The 19,320-nt window shown below is 44.8% G+C and overlaps 1 protein-coding gene across 1 annotated transcript in view; it reads right to left on the bottom strand.

Moving 5' to 3' along the window:
- The window catches only part of Emc1 (ER membrane protein complex subunit 1), a 33,123-nt gene continuing 13,803 nt past the window's right edge, over positions 1-19,320 (bottom strand). The window contains exons 12-23 of the mRNA XM_004850419.4: positions 19,214-19,310; positions 18,384-18,506; positions 16,565-16,764; positions 16,255-16,404; positions 15,324-15,485; positions 14,862-14,981; positions 11,272-11,409; positions 6,916-7,089; positions 6,166-6,376; positions 4,667-4,751; positions 3,522-3,651; positions 1-3,366 (exon numbers count right to left, since the gene is read on the bottom strand). Of these exons, the coding sequence (XP_004850476.1) occupies positions 3,187-3,366; positions 3,522-3,651; positions 4,667-4,751; positions 6,166-6,376; positions 6,916-7,089; positions 11,272-11,409; positions 14,862-14,981; positions 15,324-15,485; positions 16,255-16,404; positions 16,565-16,764; positions 18,384-18,506; positions 19,214-19,310 (1,770 nt within the window). The 3' untranslated portion in view covers positions 1-3,186. The remainder of the gene's footprint in view (positions 3,367-3,521; positions 3,652-4,666; positions 4,752-6,165; positions 6,377-6,915; positions 7,090-11,271; positions 11,410-14,861; positions 14,982-15,323; positions 15,486-16,254; positions 16,405-16,564; positions 16,765-18,383; positions 18,507-19,213; positions 19,311-19,320) is intronic.

The raw sequence follows: 19,320 nt of genomic DNA, 5'->3' as shown, positions 1-19,320 counted from the left end.
TTTCAGTAGTTGTTAAATTACAGAGTCAGTTTATTAGTGTCATCCCTAGTATATGGCAATAAAACCACATGATCTGCATATAAGTTTGCTTACATTTCTTTCCTTCGGGAGGTTAAGAAAAGGTATCAAACTCTTACAAAAGTGACATTAAATCAATAAGCTACCATCTTAACAAGTGGGAGGAAGTAGGTACACACAAAACTCATTCAATTTTTTAGAAAGAAGTTCTTACCAACTCTGAATCTTCTGTTATAAAACTGGGGATTTGGGGTTTTGATGAGGGGATTGAACATTAGATCTTCACATAGAGCTGCATCCCCAGCCTTCTAGCTGGAATTCTGCATTTAATTCATGCACATACCTCAATAATTGATTCCTATTGCAAGTCAAAGACTAGGAAGAAAAAAACAAAAGCCACAAACCACTTTATTTCCAACAAGGACTGAGATCATAAAGTAGTATTAGTTGCAAAATTTTGTGCCAAAAGATCTAGTATGATGATCAAACTAACTTTAGAACTTGCCCTAGAAAATACTGAGGAATCACTTGTTCTAAGTGAAACATTGTAGGGGGCCCTCAAATTAACCTAATTAATGAAGAGAGGGCTCGAGGGATATGCACAGTAAAAGACAAAAAAAAAAAAGCAAATGGAGTGGAGACCTGAGGAAACATGTTCTCAAAAGCCATAGGAGGGGCTGTGGAGAGTTCAGTGGTGGAGCACTTGCCTAGTATGCATGAGGCCCTGAGTTCAACGCCAATACCAGCAACAAGAAGGCCAAGACCTAAGTCAAGACTTGGCATTTGCTATTTTAAGCACCTGCTTTGAGGTAATCTACAGTGAAATGGTAATGATTAAAGCCAAAATACAGGGAATTTCATGAAAGGGCAAGTAATTTCCCTCCCACTAGCTGCTTCTTTGAGATTCCAGCACATAGGTAAATGAAAACTATAATCTTGCAAATTGGGCTGTGCAAGCAGAACAGGCAGCAAGACAATAGCTGATGATGTTAAAACTCCAGCCAGGCTATCTCAAAACTAGGGCAAATTTTTTTAACTTGTACCAATTCCCTTCTCCCAGGTCACATTATACAAAGTATGCCTTGAGTCAAGATGAAAAGGTGCCTGTTTTTTTCTGGAGATAATTTAGATGTTCGTTCCTTTATAAACACCATTTGACAGTTTTATTTCTAAAATAAAACAACTCAGTTTTCTTCCTTCTGTGCCATAACCTACATCAGCCTATGAACACAGAAAGATGAAACAATTTTGTTTTTAAGTAATCTGAACCAACTCATACAATACGTTGGCACATTTCCTTACTAAATGCACTCCATTTCTGCACTTTTTCTTCTAATGTAAAAGCAGACTTTGAGTGATCTTCCTAAGACGCAAAAAGAACTTAGGTCAGAATCATTCATCTTTTACTTTATTCTGTCACACAGTACCTCTCACCACAGGGCTAGAGTCACAGCAAAAGTCCTCTGATCTCCCAAATCCACGAACAAGGAAAATCTTTTTTAGGCTTCCTTTAATTTGTAGCAAGGACTCAGCAGCCCAGCCAGTGAACAATGCAGAATCCACAAGAGGCCAGTTTCCTACCCGGACCATTTTTCTCCTCTCGTTTAAGCTTCAAAGGTTAGATCCAGGGCCGGGAATGGAGCTCATTGGTAGAGTGTTTGCCTAGCATGTGTGAGGCCCTGGGTTTGATCCCTAGCACCACACTCAAAAAAGATCAGTAGAGCCTTAAGTCAGCTCATTTTAAAGGAAATATAATGACATTAATTTATACCTACACCTAGCTGGGGAGTATAGCTCAGTGGTAGAGCACATGGGGCTGTGCATTCATCCCCCAACACACACACACGCATGCGTACACACACGCACGCAAAACTAAAAATAAATAAGGTCCTTAAGAGCATCTTTCCCTGGGTTGTATGATGACTAGGCCAGCCTGTGGACAAAATGAGACTGAAATCTCTTCAGGTTCAGAAAACTCAGTAGTTTTAAAAAGGCCTTTGCTCTGACACATCTTAGGAGAAACACACAGGCAATATCCAGCAAACCAAGATGCTATATGAACTTGGCTCTGATAAACTGAGGACTGGGTGGCTCAATCTTATGAGAACACAAGGGCTGGGTGTGGTGGCACATACCTGTAATTCCAGTACTCAGGAACCTGAAGTGGGAGCATCACTGAATTTGAAGCCAGCCTGAGCTCCACAGTGAGTTCAAGGTGAGCATGAACTACATAACAAGACCATCTCAAAGATCTTGTGTTTCCCCATCCACCAAGGTCAAGTAGCAAATGCACCTACAAGGTAAAGTTGGCAACAGAAGCTCCCTACCGACTTTGAAGCAAGAGACAGGGAAAAAATCAGGATTTCTAAATAAGACTGGGAAACACAAAAGGCAAACGAAAATCAATTTAAACATGCATTGCAAAAGAGAAACAGCGCCGCACCTGCCTGGCAAGTGCAAGGTCCTGAGTTGGATTCCCAGTACTGGGGGAAAAAAACAAGAGAAACATCAAGGCTTGGGATGTAGCTCAATGTTGTTAGAGAACTTATCTAGCTTGCATGAGGCTCTAGGTTTGAGCCTCAGCACTGAAAAAAAAAGGAAAAAATAAAAATCAGCTATGATGATTGTAATCATTATGTACTGTAAGCATGTACCAATAAAAGTTTTTTTAAAAGTCAGTTGGGTTTTGCTTTGTTTTGTTGTACTGGGGATTGAACCCATGCCAGGCCTTCTCAGTGAGGTACATCTCCAGCACCCCCGCCCCTTTTAATGTTGAGACAGGGTCTCTTTAAGTCACTAAGTTCCCCAGGCTGAGCTTAAATTTACAATCATCCTGCCTCAACCTAGCAGAGTATTGGGATTACAATGGTGGGTCACTACGCATGGTTCAGTTAGAGGTCTTCATGGATGGGCAAAGGAAATGGCAGTGGCCCCAGACTTTGGGGGAAAGTCCATCAGATGCTTGGAGATCCTCAGCTGGGGTGAATGAGCTCAGTCTTTATCCACAGGATCGTGCATCATGTGTCTCAAAAGCAGTTCTACATTAAGGTCCGCATTTCCCCAACTCAACAGACAGCAGAACCCAGCACACACATTCCACCAATCTGCCAAACCACAGGTGTAGCACCTCAGCTACCACAGCTCTCCACTGGGCTTGGAGTCTTCAGTCTACCTCCAAGCTCGATTCAGGAGTTTCACCTGTGCCAGCCTCTTAGTGATCATAGTAGCAAAAACCAGGCCAAAGAGGACACTGCTGATCAATACATAGTCATAGTCATCCTTCAGGACATCAAACTGTTTGGATGGGTAGACTCGAGTTTGGTAAATGTCCAAACCATAGGCTACAACCTGGAAGGCAAACGGAATGAGAATCAGGAAGAAAAGCAGCCAGTGAGCCACCACAACCTCAGACTCAGGTAAAGAAGGAAATGGGATCCCAAGCTGTTCTCCCAAGAATGAAATGAAGAGCAGCTACCATAAAGGCTGGTGTGGGCTTCACTCACCAAACATGTAGACTCCAGGCCCGAGGGAGCTGTGTAGATACCGCGCATTCGAGAGACAGTCTGATTATAATTGATGAATCGCTCTGCGTGGATCTGTACATCTGGAGAATAGGGGATTAGGTTCTCCTCTCTGCAAAACACCAGCAGGGATAGGCACTCTGAGAGCTGCTGTAAAAGGATCTCCTGGCTGCCCTTCTGGGTCTCTGGAGGGTTCCCGGACACATACCTAACCTCAAATCACCTTCGAGGTCTACTTGCATTAGGTAGTTAAAAATTTAGCAACTGAATGTTAGGAAGGACTGCAGGAAAGAAGGGTGTTTGGATAGTAAAGCTGAGATCTGAATGCCTACCTGAAAAGAAATAATATGATCCAATTGACTGGCATTTCACACCGTAAGAAGAAAGAGCCATTTTCAAGCCAACACTCTGGTCCACAAGGCCAACTCCTGTTCTTAAGTGTTCCCATCCCCTTCCTCTGAAAGCCCGGTCATCATCCCACCTTTTCCCAGCTTCAATGCCTTCTCGTGCAGTGCTCCAAACCACACTGCTGTCTGCTCCACCTGGGCCCACAATGAGCCTGCTCTGTCCTCCCACTGCCCATGGTTCTCATGGCCATAACAGCTTTCAGGACAGAGATGAGAAAATACTCAGAGGGTGGTTGTGAAACACAGAAGTTAACACTGCTACGTACGAGTTTTGGCCTCCCCACATGATTTGACCACCAGGACTTCCATAACCTCATTTCCCAGTGTTTCCACCACTGCTCCAGCCACACAGCCCTGTCCTCAACAAATATGATGTCAGGGCCTATGTGCTGCCTGTCCCTGCGGCCTGTGCAGTTTTCCCCAGATATCACTCAGCCAGCTCCCTCACCTCCTGCAGGTCTTGACCCAAGCTGCTTCTCAAATGGGCTTTCTAAGCCACCGGATCTCAATGTCACCCATGCATATTTTCTCCTCATATCTTCATAGCCCATCCCTGTATTTTATTTTTCTCCTTAGCTTACAGGTACCTAACAGCATGTCATTTATTGTCTGTTTCCTACCAGAACATAAGCTCCATGAAGCCAGACTTAAGGACCAAAGCGCATAAGTGAGGTCTAGTTCCCTAGTCAGAGCCTCCAGCCCTGCCTACAGGGGTCTTACCTGCTTTGTTCTGTTGGGATCTCAGGTCGCCGGGGATCCAGTAAGGCCTTAGGGAGAGAAAGAATTGCTCCGGAAGGTAGCCCAACTGCACAGGGAGAAGGGAATGTTCACACTTAACTAATTCCACATGAGGACCAGTTACCAAAATATAATTATACAAAAATCTTAAACATAGAGTTTAAAACAACCCCCCCAATCAGTGAGGCTCCCTTCAGTATTCAAAACAGTAATCAAATAATATGCATGGGTCTGAATGAAAGTTCCCACTTTTGAAGATACCAGCTTCTTCATACATCACCCCAAGAGATCAAAAGATAAAGTTTAACACTCAAAGCTGGGTATAGCAGTGCATGCCTGTTAATCCAGCACTCTGGGAGGCTGAGGCAGAAGGATCACAAGTTTAAGCACAGCTTGGGCAACTTAGTCCTCACCTCTAAATAAAAAAATTTAAAAGGCTTGGGAGGTAGCTCAGTATTAAGGCTCTGGTTCAATCCCCAGTACCACCAAAAAAAAAAAAAGGTGTAAGATTCAAGATACAGGGAGGTGAGGGATGAGACCAAAAAAAAAGAATTAAGGTATATTAGGTACATGTACCAACTCCCCACAATGAATATAATCATTGTGTAGTGCAAACATGTACTAATAAAAATTTTAAAAATACTTTAAACCCTTGAGCTATGGGTAACAATGAAAGATCAGAGTATGGAAGGCACATTTCTGGATCTCCTCTCATCCCTCCTTCCCCCAGTAATACTGCTCTGACAAAGCAAGACCCCCATTAAGCAAATTCAGGCAGTGAGCACCACTGGGGCAGTGTGAATGTGGAGGACCAGGCAGCACCAGACAGCACCAGTGTCGGTAATGGCGGTCAAAGCCATTTTGTCTTCACATTTTGACAACAAAACAGTGATATCAAGTGTCTGTCAAAGCTGAGAGTCCCACATGTTTTTGCTAAAATCAAGTAGGCAAAGAGCCTGTTAAACACATTCCCTGAGTCCTGAACTTAAACCAAATAGGATGAGATCTTGCCAGTTTCTACACAAGTACAGGCTATATTAATAATATGGGGGGAGGATAAAAATGATTCAGATGCAATACATATCCGTACCAATTCCCAAAGATAAATGTAATTATTATGTATCACAAGCATATATGAATAAAAAAAATCAGGAAGTTAACAGTTTGATAAAGTTGTCATTAATAAAATAGGATTCAGTCTTTCTAAAAAAAAAAAAACAATGGTAGCAAGGATCAATTTTCTGAGCAAGGTGAGAACACCAAAGAAGGGAAGCAGTTCATCAGAAGTGACAACTAAGAGAAAGTGGTCATCTTCATAGGAGGCAAAGCTGAATGAAGAGACTTTCCCCACTTCAATAGAGCCCTCTTCACCAACCTTTCCCTATGGTACTCAAACGGCTCTGCTGGCAATATGGCCCCTGCCCTTCAGTGTCACTGCTGAGGGAATCTGGTCACCCCAGAGCCCTCCTCCCAACACTCACTAAGCAGATGTCGGCTGGTGATCCCCCGCTCAGTGATGGTGGCTTCCATGGCACTGATGGAGGAAGGGAAGATGTAGGACTGCTGAAGGACCTGGGGAAGCTGTGGGCGGTCCAGGGAGCTGAAGGCAGTGGCATTGTATTGCTCAGTCCCCTCGTAGAGCTCCAGGGCCGTGAACTCATTGCGCCGAGCCTTGGTGTTCCAGTACTGGTACTGCAAGGAGACAGAGAGGTACCTCAGGTTCAACTAGAAAGGGGAGTTTACACTGGAAGGCACTTCGCAAACTGGCTACAGATTCAGGGAAGAACAAAATCATGTTTCCACCCCAGTTTCCTTCCTGTTTCCCAAGTTTACTAACATTCCAGGTAGTTTTGTCTAGGCTGCCCAAAGTTTGCCGTGTGACACAGGAATTCTCAATATTCTTAGAAGTCATAACAGCTACCCTTTGCAGCTTACCAAGTGCCAGGCATTGCTCTGGGCTAGACTGGAGGTTACTATTATTATCTCTACTTCACCAATGATGCAACACAGAGAGCTCACATAACTGCTTCAAGTTTGGACAGTCAGGAATAAGAGCTAAAATCAAACCTAGACAATCTGATTTTGGGGCCTCACCCTTAACCAGACCCTAGGCTGCCCTCCAGGAGGTTTGGGATCCTATGAAGACACAAAAGCAGCAACTAGGTTTCTGGAAAGGATTTAAACTGGAAGACCTCCTCAGTGACTTTGTGTTCCCAACAGAAACTCCTTACCACCACCCAGTTCTCTGAGTGCACGATGTGGACAGGGCCCTTGGCTTTCTTCTGCACCGAGGAGTGAATGATGCGTCCTGTGACACCATCAATGAGAAAGACACCAATAAAGGTGCGCTCATGGTGCGCATCCGTGCTCTCTGTCACCACGGCCAGCAGGTTGGGGTTCAGGCTCTGATGAGAGAGAAAAACTCTTTCATACTTGGCTCCACTGTGAGCGTGGGGCCTGAGGACAACCTGGAGCTCACTGGCCTAGCAGAGAAACCAGGGCTTCTGGTCAGAAGAGCTTCCAGTGTCATTTCTCATCCCCATACTTGGTTTATGTCCCTGGGGCCTGGGAGGTGCACTAGGTGCCTTATGTTGCATTTATTCCCTTTCCAAGACCGTGTAAAGAGGCTGTTAATATCCATATTCTACAGATGAGGAAATCAGAGTAGTGAGGCAGCTTCTCAAGTCACAAAGCCTGTGAAACAAGCCCTGGGTATACCACCCAGGACCTAAGGACACAGCTCCAGCAATGTCACTTCTCTTGGCCAGAGCCAATCATCCCAGTCAGCAGTGCCTTCCTCCTTCCTAACTCTAAAGGATGAGTGTTGGTCCTCATCTTACCCAACCTACGAGTACCATGTGACACGGGAGCACACTCTTATGGAATACTTTCTGCACCTGGCATCCAGGATAGTGGCCCCTGGTTTCCCTCTAGACTTTCAGGCCAATCCTCCATCTTTGGAGGGTCCTCCACATCTCCCCAATCTGTATCTCTTCATGATACAACACACTAGCCAGCACTCAGACACTGGGCATTTCTCTTTTTATTTTATTACTTTGCAGTAGTAGGGATTGAATGATTGAACCCAGGGCCTTCATACTAAGCTACATTCCAAGCCCTTTTCTTATTTTTTATTTTGAGACAAGGTCTTGCTTATGGGCTCAAACTTGTGATCCTCCTTTTTCAGTCTCAGAATTATAGTCTCTCTGGGATTATAGGCATGTGCCACAGTGTCCAACTGGCGCTGAGCATTTCTATCAACACCCACCTTCTGGTGACCTCAGCAAACTTCATGGTTCTACCAGTACTTATGGGTGCCAGCAGTGCCAAAATTACGGACACAAGCTAGACTCCTGGCATGAGGGTCCCTCCCCTTAGATATGCTATACTTCCAATGCCCCAGGCTGAAGGAACTATTCTAGCTGCCTAAGCCTGCCTTGCCTCAGGCTTTCCACCTAGTCAGCGGGAACTCTCTATGTCTTTGGCACAAAGCAACACTGTCTATATTACCCTTGACTGTTCTCCCTAGTGTGTGTGCACATGCGCGTGCACAAGCTCACGCGTGTGCACAAGCTCCCCGTCCAAGGTGGGGGGAGGGGCACTACTGGCTCTACCTTTAAAAGTATCCAGAACCCGATCCCTCCTCACCAACTCCACACTACCAACCTAGTTCCAGCCATATCACCTGGCCTGCATTACTACAATGGCCTCACTGGTCTTCCTGCTCTCCTCCTTGGGCAGATATAGTCAAAGCCAAATGAACCTCATTTAAAGGTTAAATCTCAGCCATTTATATCAAAACTCCCCAGTGATTGGGCTGTTCCTCTCACTCCCAGGGAAGGCCAGAGTGACGCCTGGTGTGATCTAGTCCTTCGCCTCTGACCTCAGCATCCCCCATGCCTCTCCTTAGCCACTCACCCAGCTCCCATCCCATGGCCCTCCTTGCTGTTTCTCTAAGGCCCCAGGCAGGCTCTGGCTTTTCTGTTCAAAAGGCTCTTCCCCCAGGTACCCACAGCCCACTTCCTCACCCCAAGCCTGAACATCAGGGGCATTTTCTCAGCGAAGCCCTCCTTAGCCACCAGTTTTAAATTGCATCCTCTCCCCAGTTATCTAGTCTGCTCACTCTCTCCCTTATTCAGGCTTTATTTTTCCCTACAGAACTGGACCTCTGCTAAGTGACTCTGTAATCTGCATTTTTGTTTGTGGCTTTGTAGTTCAGACTGGCCTTCAACTCACTAAGTAGCCCAGGTTGGTAATCTGTCTTTATTGTTTTCATTATTAGCCTCTCCCAACAACAATGAAAGCTGCAGGAGACAGAAGTTTTGTCTGTTTCGTTCACTGATATATTCCACTGTCTAAAAAGAACATGTCACATCCAACTAGGACTCTCTTCTTTACTTATGTGGCCTTCCTTCTAAAAGTCAAAAACCAGTCTAACCATGGGAAACCATCAGACAAACCAAAATTGAGAAACATTCTACAAAACACCTCACTAGGACTCTTCAAACTATCAAGGTCATAAAATACAAGGGGAGACTGAAAACCTATCTCAGATTACAGGAGACTAAAGAGGCCTGACAACTAAATGCAATGTATGATCACAGTCTAAAGTAATGGCATCAGTGGAAAATCTGGTGAAACCTAAATGAAGTCTGGAATTTAGTTAAACAGTCACGTGCTAATGTTGGTTTCCTAGATTAGACAAATGTACTATAGTTGTATAGGCAAACTAGGAAAAGGGATACAAAAATTCCGTGCATTATATCCACAACTTTTCCAGGAGTTTTTTAGTTTGTTTTGTTTTCTTGAGTTTTTCATGACAGCATCTCACTATGTAGTTCAGATTGGCTTTGAACTATGTAGCCAAGGAAGGCCTTGAACTTACAGCAATCCTTCTGCCTCAGCTTCCCAAGTGCTGAGATTACAGGTATGTGTCACCACACCCAGCTACCACAATTTTTCTCTAATTCTACAATCAAAACAAAAAAGTTTATTTGAAAAAGAATAACCTTGAGTATTTGCATAATAAATATGAATTTTTTTTGTTTTTTAAAATAAATATGAATTTTAACAGCCTTGTTCCTAGCTACTTCTCATTTTACCATGGAATGGTAAAATTACATATAGTGTATGTTTTCTAGTACAAATTAATATGAACTTTTAAAAAATTTTAAGCCCCCATACAGAAATCGAACTCAGGACCTTGCACTTGCCAGGCAGGTGCAGCACTGCTGAGCTACATCCCTGGCCCAAACCTTTTAAAACTTTAAAAAAATTTTATATTGCTTTGTACTTTTTGGGGGGGTCCTTGGTGCTGGAGATCTAATTCAGGGCCTCAAGCACTCTACCACTGAACCTCATCCCCCAGCCTGAAACTTACTTTCGAATTTGTATTATTTTGGTCATTCTAAATAAGCTAAAATTAACTGCTACCACATGGAAGATGTTCATCAATAAAGAATTCAGAAGAAAGAAAGAAAGAGAGAGAGAGAGAGAGAAAGACGGAGGGAGGGAGGGAAAGAGAGAGAGAAAGAAAAGAAAAGAAAAGAAAAGAAAAGAAAAGAAAAGAATTCAAGGGCCGGGGATTTAGCTCAGTGGTTTCCCGCCTGCTGCGCAAGCGCAAAGACCCGCGTTCAATCCCTGGTACCAAAAAAAAAAAAATTCAAGTCAATAGGTCTAATGTTACCTAAATGGCAGGCAATATTCTAATCACTTCACATGTTCTGTTTAATCTTGAAGAGAGTCTATGGAAGTCAGTGCTGTTAGCCACATCATACTGGTGAAAATAGAAATGTAGGTGGCCCAGGTAAACCACCAGTAATGAACAGCTAGGCCACAGCAGGGCCAAGTCTGAACCTGACAGTCCAACTCAAGGCCTGCACTCTGCACTGCTTAATGCTTGGTACAGCAGCTCTCTGTCAACTTCCATGGTCTCATTACCCTATCCTATTACCCCACTTTTCACACAGTCTCTGCTGTCAGTAATTAATGTTCATTCCAACCACAACTACAGTCTATCTCCTAGGCAGCCCAGTAGTCACCTGTTTCCCTCCCTTTACCACTAATTTGAGTGCTGGATCATAGACACGGAATCTCTTTTTGTTGTTGTTTTTCTTTGTGGTGCTGGGGATCAAACTGAGGGAGGGCCCTGTGGACACTAAGCAAATGCTCTGTCACTATACCCCCAAGCCAAGATGGAGTTTCTGACAGACTGACTAAAGTTTAACTCCAGAAGGGTATATTAGCATTATTACTACCACTACTACTAAGAACTAACACCTATCAGGTAGTTACCATACATATGCCAGGCAGTGGGCAAAGCATGAGTATTTCCTGTGATCATTCCAACAACTATACAATAGGAATGCGTTATGCCCAGGCTGAGGGTGTAGCTCAGTGGCAGAGCACTTGCCTAATATGAGGGAGCCCATGGGTTCTGTCCCCACTACTACCAAAAAAAAAGTCCACTTCTCAGACAATAAATTAAGGTTCCAAGGGATTAAATGACTTGCCCATGATCATATATCTACAAAATCCTAGCGCCAAAATTCAAACCCTAATTGCTCTGTGCAACAGCTGTGCCATACCTTGTAGAGCACACTGCGGTCCCCCATCACCCGGCCCTGGGAATGGACGTGCTCGCTGCTGCGCTTCCCCTTCACCTTGACGATCCGCTGTATTTCTGGGGGAATGGTCAGCTCCCAGCTCAGTTCAGTGGTGAGATCCTAGGGCAAGGGCAAAAGCACTTGTGAACAGGAGGGCACACACAGACCTGAGACAGCCGTAAATGACATGTCCAACAGTTTAGCATCTGAGGCCTTTGTGCCAGAAGGAGTAAGACCAGAACTGTTAGAAAAATAACAATATAGTTCTGGCTTATGAAGAAGTTTAGAACTCTCAGTTTGATTAAGAAAGATACTAAAACCAGCAAGACAGGAAAAGAATACTCAACAGTATCCCATTGTTTATCTGAGGAGGAAGGATCCAAGGAAAACTCATCATTTATAAATAAAATCTAGCGTACCTGTACACCATGGCCAATGGTGATTACTAAGCTAGCAGGGACCTTCAAACATTTCCTACATGGTTCTGTCAGTACAGGAAAAACACTAACTGTTCAACACATTCTCTGTCCATACTACGGAGATACATGGTACCCTTCAGGATAGCGGCCCAGAGCCTTCTGCAATGCTAGTAGTGCTTCGCTTCCTGACCTGCCATGGACACAAGTGTATAGAAGGTTCACTGAACCTCATGATTGTGTACTTTACTCTAATAAAAACTGGGTTTCTAAACCAGAGGCAATACCACATGCCTGTAATTTCAGCACTTGGGAAGCTAAGGCAGGAAGAGCATAAGCCTGAGGACTACTTGGGCAACTTAGCAAGACCCTAACTAAAAATAAAATACAGCCAGGTCTGATGGCACATGCCTAGAACCTCAGCACTCAAGAGGCTGAGGCAGATGGACTGCCACAAGTTTGAGGCCAGCCTGGGCTATACAGTGAGTCTAAGGCAGAACTACCTAGTAAAAGACACTGTTTCAAAGAAACAAAAAAATAAAAAGGACTGGGATGTAGCTCAGTGGTAAAGTATTCCTGGATTCAATCTCCAGTTCCACAGAGGGGTTGTTCTGAACAAAATACTGAGACAAGAAAATGTACTAAGCAAAGAACCTAAATAAATAAATAAACATAGGTCAATTCCCTTTGAGCAAGAAAATAATTTTATAAGACACAAATGTATGTATCCATACAGCTGCTAACATGGTTACAAATTCACAGAAAGACTGGGTGTAGTGGTGCACACCTGTGATCTCAGCACCCTGGGAGGCTGAGGCAAGAGGATCGCAAGTTTGAGCCCAGCCTGGACAACTTAGCGAGATTCTGTCTCAAAATAAAAAAAGGAAGGGCTGGGGATGTGGCTCAGTGTGAAGGCCCTGGGTTCAATCTCCAGGACTTAAATAAATGAACAGAAATGACAGGGAAAGGCATGGCAAATGGCTGATGGATTTAGCCAGCGATGGTACTACAAGGGTCTTCCCACATCTTGACTGTGTACCTCCGTATGAGTGAAATCTTTTATAGTAAGAAGATTCATGTATTAGTTATGTGAATTTTAAAATAAAAATGGTACTAATTTTTAAAAATACACATTCTTGGGTAGGGGATTTAGCTCAGTGGTTCCACCATCTGCCTCGCAAGCACAAGGACCCAAGTTCAATCCCCAGTACCATAAATAAATAAATAAATAAATAAATAAATAAATAAACATTCTTTGCCATAACTTTCTTAGAAAACCTGGGAACTCACAAAAACATCCCACAAGAATAAGGTCGCCAAGTGAGTGGACAGGCAGCAACACTGCTAGAGGTCAGACTGGAAGCCTGGCCCTGGTTTGGGCCCTGCATAAAGTTCTGCTGCCTGCTCCCCACTGGTCACTGCTGACTTGGATGAAATCTTCTGGACTCCCCTGATTCACGATGCCTACATCCACTTTGCTCCCTTCCATCTACAATGAACTATCTCTTGTGAGGTCTCTTTTTTATGATCTGAAAGGGTGTTTTTCACCTACAAGGATGAAGAATGTTTTAGGGGCAGACAATTTCCTATGCTGTTTATGCTAAAGATTAGCTGCTATAAAAATGTCAGGAAAGGCCAGGGATTTAGCTCAGTGGCACTGCACCTGCCTTGAAAGCGCAAGGTCCTGAGTTCAATCCCAGTACCACAAAAAAAAAAAAATTTTAAATGTCAGGAAAGGGCAATGCATCTTCAAAACAACTACAGCTCAAACTCAGGTAGCACTTGCCATGTGTCAGGTACGATTTTATGTGATTTACACATAAAACTCACTGAACTCTCATAGCAACCTTATGACATAGGTACTGTTACCATCTTAACTGACAAGAAAACAGAGCACCAGAGACTTGTAAGTATGCCCCAGGTTACAAAGTAAGTGACAAAGCTCGACTACAAGCCCAGGCAGCTGACTCCAAGTTCATCACACACTTCTGTGCAGTCTTGCCTCTCAAAGGCCTTACAGGATAGGAGGGAAGGATTTTCTGGTGAGTGCAACCACACAGTAGGCCTCTACTGAGCCCTGCTAGCAAGGCCAAGGCTAGCCCCCTGGCACTTCCAAGCCAGTGTGTATCACTGTTTGCCAGAGCTGGGCTCAAGTGTGTCAGCATCAGAGCAAACCAACTCCATACCTAAAATTAAATTCAAAGCACACATGCTATCAAGACCCTGTCAATAGCATCTTTGTGTAAAAATACAACTCTTTTTTTTTTTTTTGGTACTAGGGATCAAACTCAGGACCTTGAGCTTGCCAGCCAGGCACAGCACCATTGAGCTACACACCTGGCCCAAAAAATACAACTCTTCATTCAACCCTCATTGCTACTTTCCATCCTCCTGAGAGGAAGAAAATGCCCCTTCCCTGGGCTACAGGAAAGGAGTGTGGATGAAAAGGCCATGTGGGCAGACATGGGCCACTATGCAGTGCTCTATCTACGGCACCTACTGCCATGTGTGCCACGGAGTATCTGCCCAACAACAAGAACACATGACCAACAGGCAGCAGGATTATGCTGACCTAAGTTTACTACAGGACTAGCAGCATGGTTCGTATCTTTGCTAAATAACCAAGAAACACTCACATCCCCCATACAAAGACTCCTGCCAGTGCGCCCCTTCCCTACCTGTCAGTGTGCGACTGTGGCTGTGCAGAGGATGAGAAAGATTAGTCAGAGGCGAAATTTAACTCAATCACTGAGCACTCAGAGGAGCCATTTGTTGGGTATCAGAGAGCCTCAGGGAAACAGTAACCAATACTCATTTGCAACTCAAGGACATGAGAACAAAGACGTACAAGAAAAACATTTTGCAACATACTGTATAGGAGTTTTTGTCAGGGGACAAGGCTGGAACGGGATGGTTTGCAACATGACACATGTCCACCCAGTTTAAACAATCTTATCAGGGCTGAGGGAACACACCAGCCAAAGCAAATCTCTCAGACAATAACTTGCTCTTAACTCTGATGACTGCTGTCCTGCAGATTCTGTTCTAAACTCTAACCACACAATCCAGGAGCACAGGAACTACTGTTCCCCAAGGTTCCTTCTTCAGTGCACTCAGGTTCAGTCACTGCTTTGGCCAGAGTCTCCCCACACCTACCTTGCGAAGCCGATATCCACTTAGCCATCCCTGCTCTGCATCCACCAAATAGAAGAAGATAGATGGGGCAAGCTCATGTAGCTGTCGCAAGACATTCCGAGTGGCTGGAAAAGCTGTGACCTTAAAAACCCAAAAAGCCCAAGGAAAGGGTTAAAGCAAAGTCCATGACTCTAAGCCCAGTTTCCCAGCATTCATTACTACCTCATCAAAGAGTCCCTTAAGAATAAAACAGCAAATCTCAAAGGAAATACAGTCTAATGGACTCCACTTAGGGCTTCAATTGAGGTCTGTGAAGAACCTGAGGGTTCACAAGGGCAGCCACAGCAGTCATGTCTCTGGGGGATGGGCCAGCGCACACATGTGCTACTGCAGTCCAAACTCTGCCTCTGGTTGGCCACCTGTTTGACCACCCATCCCCTGCCACCTCCGCCTGAATTCTCAACCCTCCTGAAGACACAGTACCTTGTACTCATCGTTTATCAACAGCAAGACTTTGGCATAGTCTTGATCCATGACTGGGAGAAGCAAGGACTGCAAGATGGGGCGCTTCAGCACCGGGGTGGCTACCTGACTCCACTTCCCAAAAATGGGATTGAAGACATACAGAGAGCTCATTCCTGTTTCCTAAAATGGGCAGGCAAACACAGAAAGAACACCAATCTTAAGGGTAAACCAGGAAACCTGTGACTTCAGCTCAACTGGGAGGAATTCCCTATTTATTGCCCTCTTTGTGGAAAAATTAAGTTCTTGGCTTCAGGTGAATAGTCAAACTGTCTCTGGCTCCAGACCTAACAAAGAACAGGCATGATGCTGCACACCTGTAATTCCAGCACTTTGGGAAGCTGAGGCAGGAGGATCACAAGTTCAAGCCCAGTTTGAGCAAGTTAGTAAGACCTTTCCTTAAAATAAAAAATAAAAAGAGGTGGAGATGTAGCTCAGTCCAAAGGATTCAATCCCCAATACTGCAAATAAATAAATAGGTCAAGTACAATTCAGTAACCCCACAATGGCCTTTCCAGAAGAGTGTCTACCAAGGCCCCTCCCGAGTAATAGAATGGATCCACAAAATCCATTCTAATTCTGGGAGGCAAGAATGTAAAGTTTTGTGTCTTGCTCCCCCTCCTAGAGAAAAAGAGAAAAGAGCCACTCAACTACCAACAATGGCCTATGACTGGAAAGAAAGCTGGCTGAAGTGAAACCTGCTTTTGATTAACTCTGCATTAGCACTGGATAGCTCCTCCACCCAGGCAAGAAACTGGAAGAAACAAGAGTCCTAACCCTTGAATGTTCCTCAGGGACTCACATAATTCCAAAGGCCTGGAAGAAATGTGAATTGCAAAACACCAAAAAGGCTACACTGTGGCTTGCCCAAGTCAGAGATGGAAGGCCTCACCTTGTCCTTTATCAGGAGTGTGCACTGTGGGGGGTGGGGGAAGTGAGCAGTAGTTCTTTGGACCATCAGTTTAAAAGAGGAGTCTGGCTTGACACTGGGTAGATACTGTTTCCACAGAATGGTGCCAGAGCTGCTCTCAATGCCAAAAAGCTGCAAGATAAACAAATACTTGGCTCATGACTAGAAAGAAAAGCCAAACAACTGGTTCTATCTTTGCAAACTAGAACCAGCACTACTATCCCCTACCAAGTTTTTTATTTCCCACTCCCTGAACTTCAGAAGGTCTGGTACCTGGGGCTCATAGCTATACCTTGCCTGAGGCTGTTACCATCACCATCATCTTCTGCAGGTTGAATTCATCCCTGGCCAAGGTGTCAATGTTGATCTCGTTCTTAATCTGACTTCGGGGCTTCCGAGCATCATAGAACATTTTCCAGAGGTGGGAAGTCCACGCTTGCAGTAGGATGAGCTGAGACGAGAGGCGTTTTAGGAACATCCCCAGCAGGCCGTCTGGTGTCAGGAAATGGTAACGCACTCTGCATCAGACTGGGTGTCCAGCAAGGAGGCACATGCTTTTCCCAAGGAGAGATATGTCCCTCTCCTGTAGAGCGTTTTGATCACTTATACTCTATGCGCCAAGCCCCAGAGGCAGTCTGTCTGCTGCCAGCAATCTCAAACTGAGGTATGACCATGCACAAGCTTCCAAAACCCCTTACCTGGCACTTATGATTTCGCTTCACTGGAATCTTTAGGAAAGGGAGACTAAGAGGTCAAGGACTGGCCATGCAGGATGCAGCCATGCTGTGAATGTCACCACCACAACCCCACATCCAGCATGGCAAAGGAAGGCTTCTGGGTGCCACAACAAAGCCAGGAGGGTGTGGGAGTGCAGAGGCACATGTATCACAAAGGGGTGCTTCTATTTCTCATTGTTTCATGCCTACTTTGTCAGCTATAATCTGTACCCAACAGTCCTACCTGCAACCCATTCACAGGGTCATCATTCCCTCCATCCCTTAACTAAGGCCATCACCATTAACTAGGCCATCACCCTCCAAATCTCCATCTCCAGGCCAGACTTGATGACAGACCCAAGGTAACATGGTAAAAGGAGGAGGCTCTCTGGAGTCTGCATGGCTGGATTAAAATCCCAGCTCCACTCCTTGCTACTGTGTGACCCTGGGAAATATAATTAACTTTGATGCTTTTGTTTTCTTCATCTGTAAAAGGACATGTAACCCAGAGGGCTATTACAAAGATCAGATCACATGATGGACATACAGGGTTGAGCACAATGCCTGGTTCAGGCTAAGTGCTCACTAATAAGTAGTACCTTTGCTTATCTATTTTCCATCAACCTCAGCTCAAGGAAGAGAAGTGACCAGTAGAGAGGACAAGTCATAAGCAGAGCAATTCACACACGTGTGGTATGTATCTCAAGTCAGAAAAAACAACCAAATGCTAGTCATGTGGACAGCCAACTAGCAACAAGGCAGCAAGAAGCAGGCTTTACCTTGAATTGCTGGATCCAGGCAGCAGAAACAAATAGTAAAGTCAAATTAATCCTTGGCTTAAGAAAATGTGAGATGCTAGCAAGGCTCACGGCCCAGGCAGGCCCTTAACTACCTGCTGGGTGGCTGGATCAATGGATGGAGGGGATGGGGGAAGCAGGATGGATTCAGAGTGGAGTAAATATAGTTCATCAGGGAACTGGGACTGTGGCTGGCTTCAGAGTGCACTGGGCTATTTCTAGAATTAACAGATCAATACGGTCCTGTCTCCCAAGGCACATGTGGCTGTTGCTTTGGGGACAATGGGTGGAATGCCTGACACAGTGCCTGACAACTTTTAGGCACTCAGGTAATGACAGCTATTACCATACTAAGTTAAGGAGTTTTTTGTTTTGCCTCAATATCCTTCCCTAGAGGGACTCAGAGTTCATTCCTTTGCTGGAAAAAATGATTACATAAACCACAGGGACACAAATGCACTACAAACTCACCGCCTTACTTAGAACAGACTTGCAAACTGGTTGTGCCCAGGAAGCCAGGGACACCATAGGGTATCTCTTGTGTCTAACTAGCAACCCCCTCCAGCAGCTTTGCAGTCCAGCCCCCGTGGGTTCATACCTGCTTTCTTGCCAAATTCTCCTTCCAGCTCTGCCTGTGCCCCTGTCAGGGGGAGGTCCACCATCTCCAGGCACACCACCTCTGCCAGGGACTCCTCGCGGCTCCATAGCACCACCTTCCCTGCTGCAGGAAACCAGTGGACAAGAGCTCAGCCTGCCTCTCCTACCTTCTGAAGAGACTCTGCTAGGTGGCTCAGGGATCAGTTCTCATATAAAAACAGAACAAGCCAGGCGTGATGGCACACATCTGTAATCCCAGCACTTGAGAGGCTGAGGCAGAAGGATCACCATGAGTTCGAGGCCTGGGCTACATAGTGAACTTGAGGCCTGCCTGCACTACACAGTGAGACTGTTTAAAAAAAAAAAAATAGAACAACAGGCTAGAATCAATAGGTAAGGTGAGGAAAGTTCAGACCCTATTCTAAAATGCTAAGAATTTGGGGGAAGGAGGAAGGGATCCAAAAAGAATAGAGATATGTACATGTACCAACTCCCCACAATAAAATCATTATATACTGTAAACATGTACCAATAAAAAAAAATAAAGAATTTTAGAGGGGGAAAAAAAAATCCTAAGAACTTACTCAAAAGCAAGTGACATGTGGCTCAAAAGAAAGAAATGCAGGGCTGGGGATTTAGCTCAGTAGTTTAGCTGCCTGCTTTGCAAGCACAAGGACCCGAGTTCGATTCCCGGTACAAAAAAAAAAAAAAGAAAGAAAGAAATGCACAGTATACTCCACCTGAGGCTGTCCTAGAAGCCTGTCCACCGCCCCCCAGAACCAGCATGTGGGGCAGGCTGAAATACAAATGGGTTGCATAAGATACACTCACCCAGCTGCTGCAGAAAAAGTAGCAGATGGTCCTGTGTCTGCACCAAGGCCCGGTAGCCCACTGAGTCATCCTTCTTCAAGAACACCTGGATGTATAGCTATAAGCCA

Source organism: Heterocephalus glaber, unplaced genomic scaffold (assembly GCF_053883595.1).
Source record: "Heterocephalus glaber isolate CG9 unplaced genomic scaffold, H.glaber_assembly_v1.0 deba00001452, whole genome shotgun sequence".
Lineage (NCBI taxonomy): Eukaryota > Metazoa > Chordata > Mammalia > Rodentia > Bathyergidae > Heterocephalus > Heterocephalus glaber.
The sequence above is the reverse complement of the archived record's forward strand: the minus strand, read 5'-3'. Positions and strand labels throughout refer to the sequence as shown.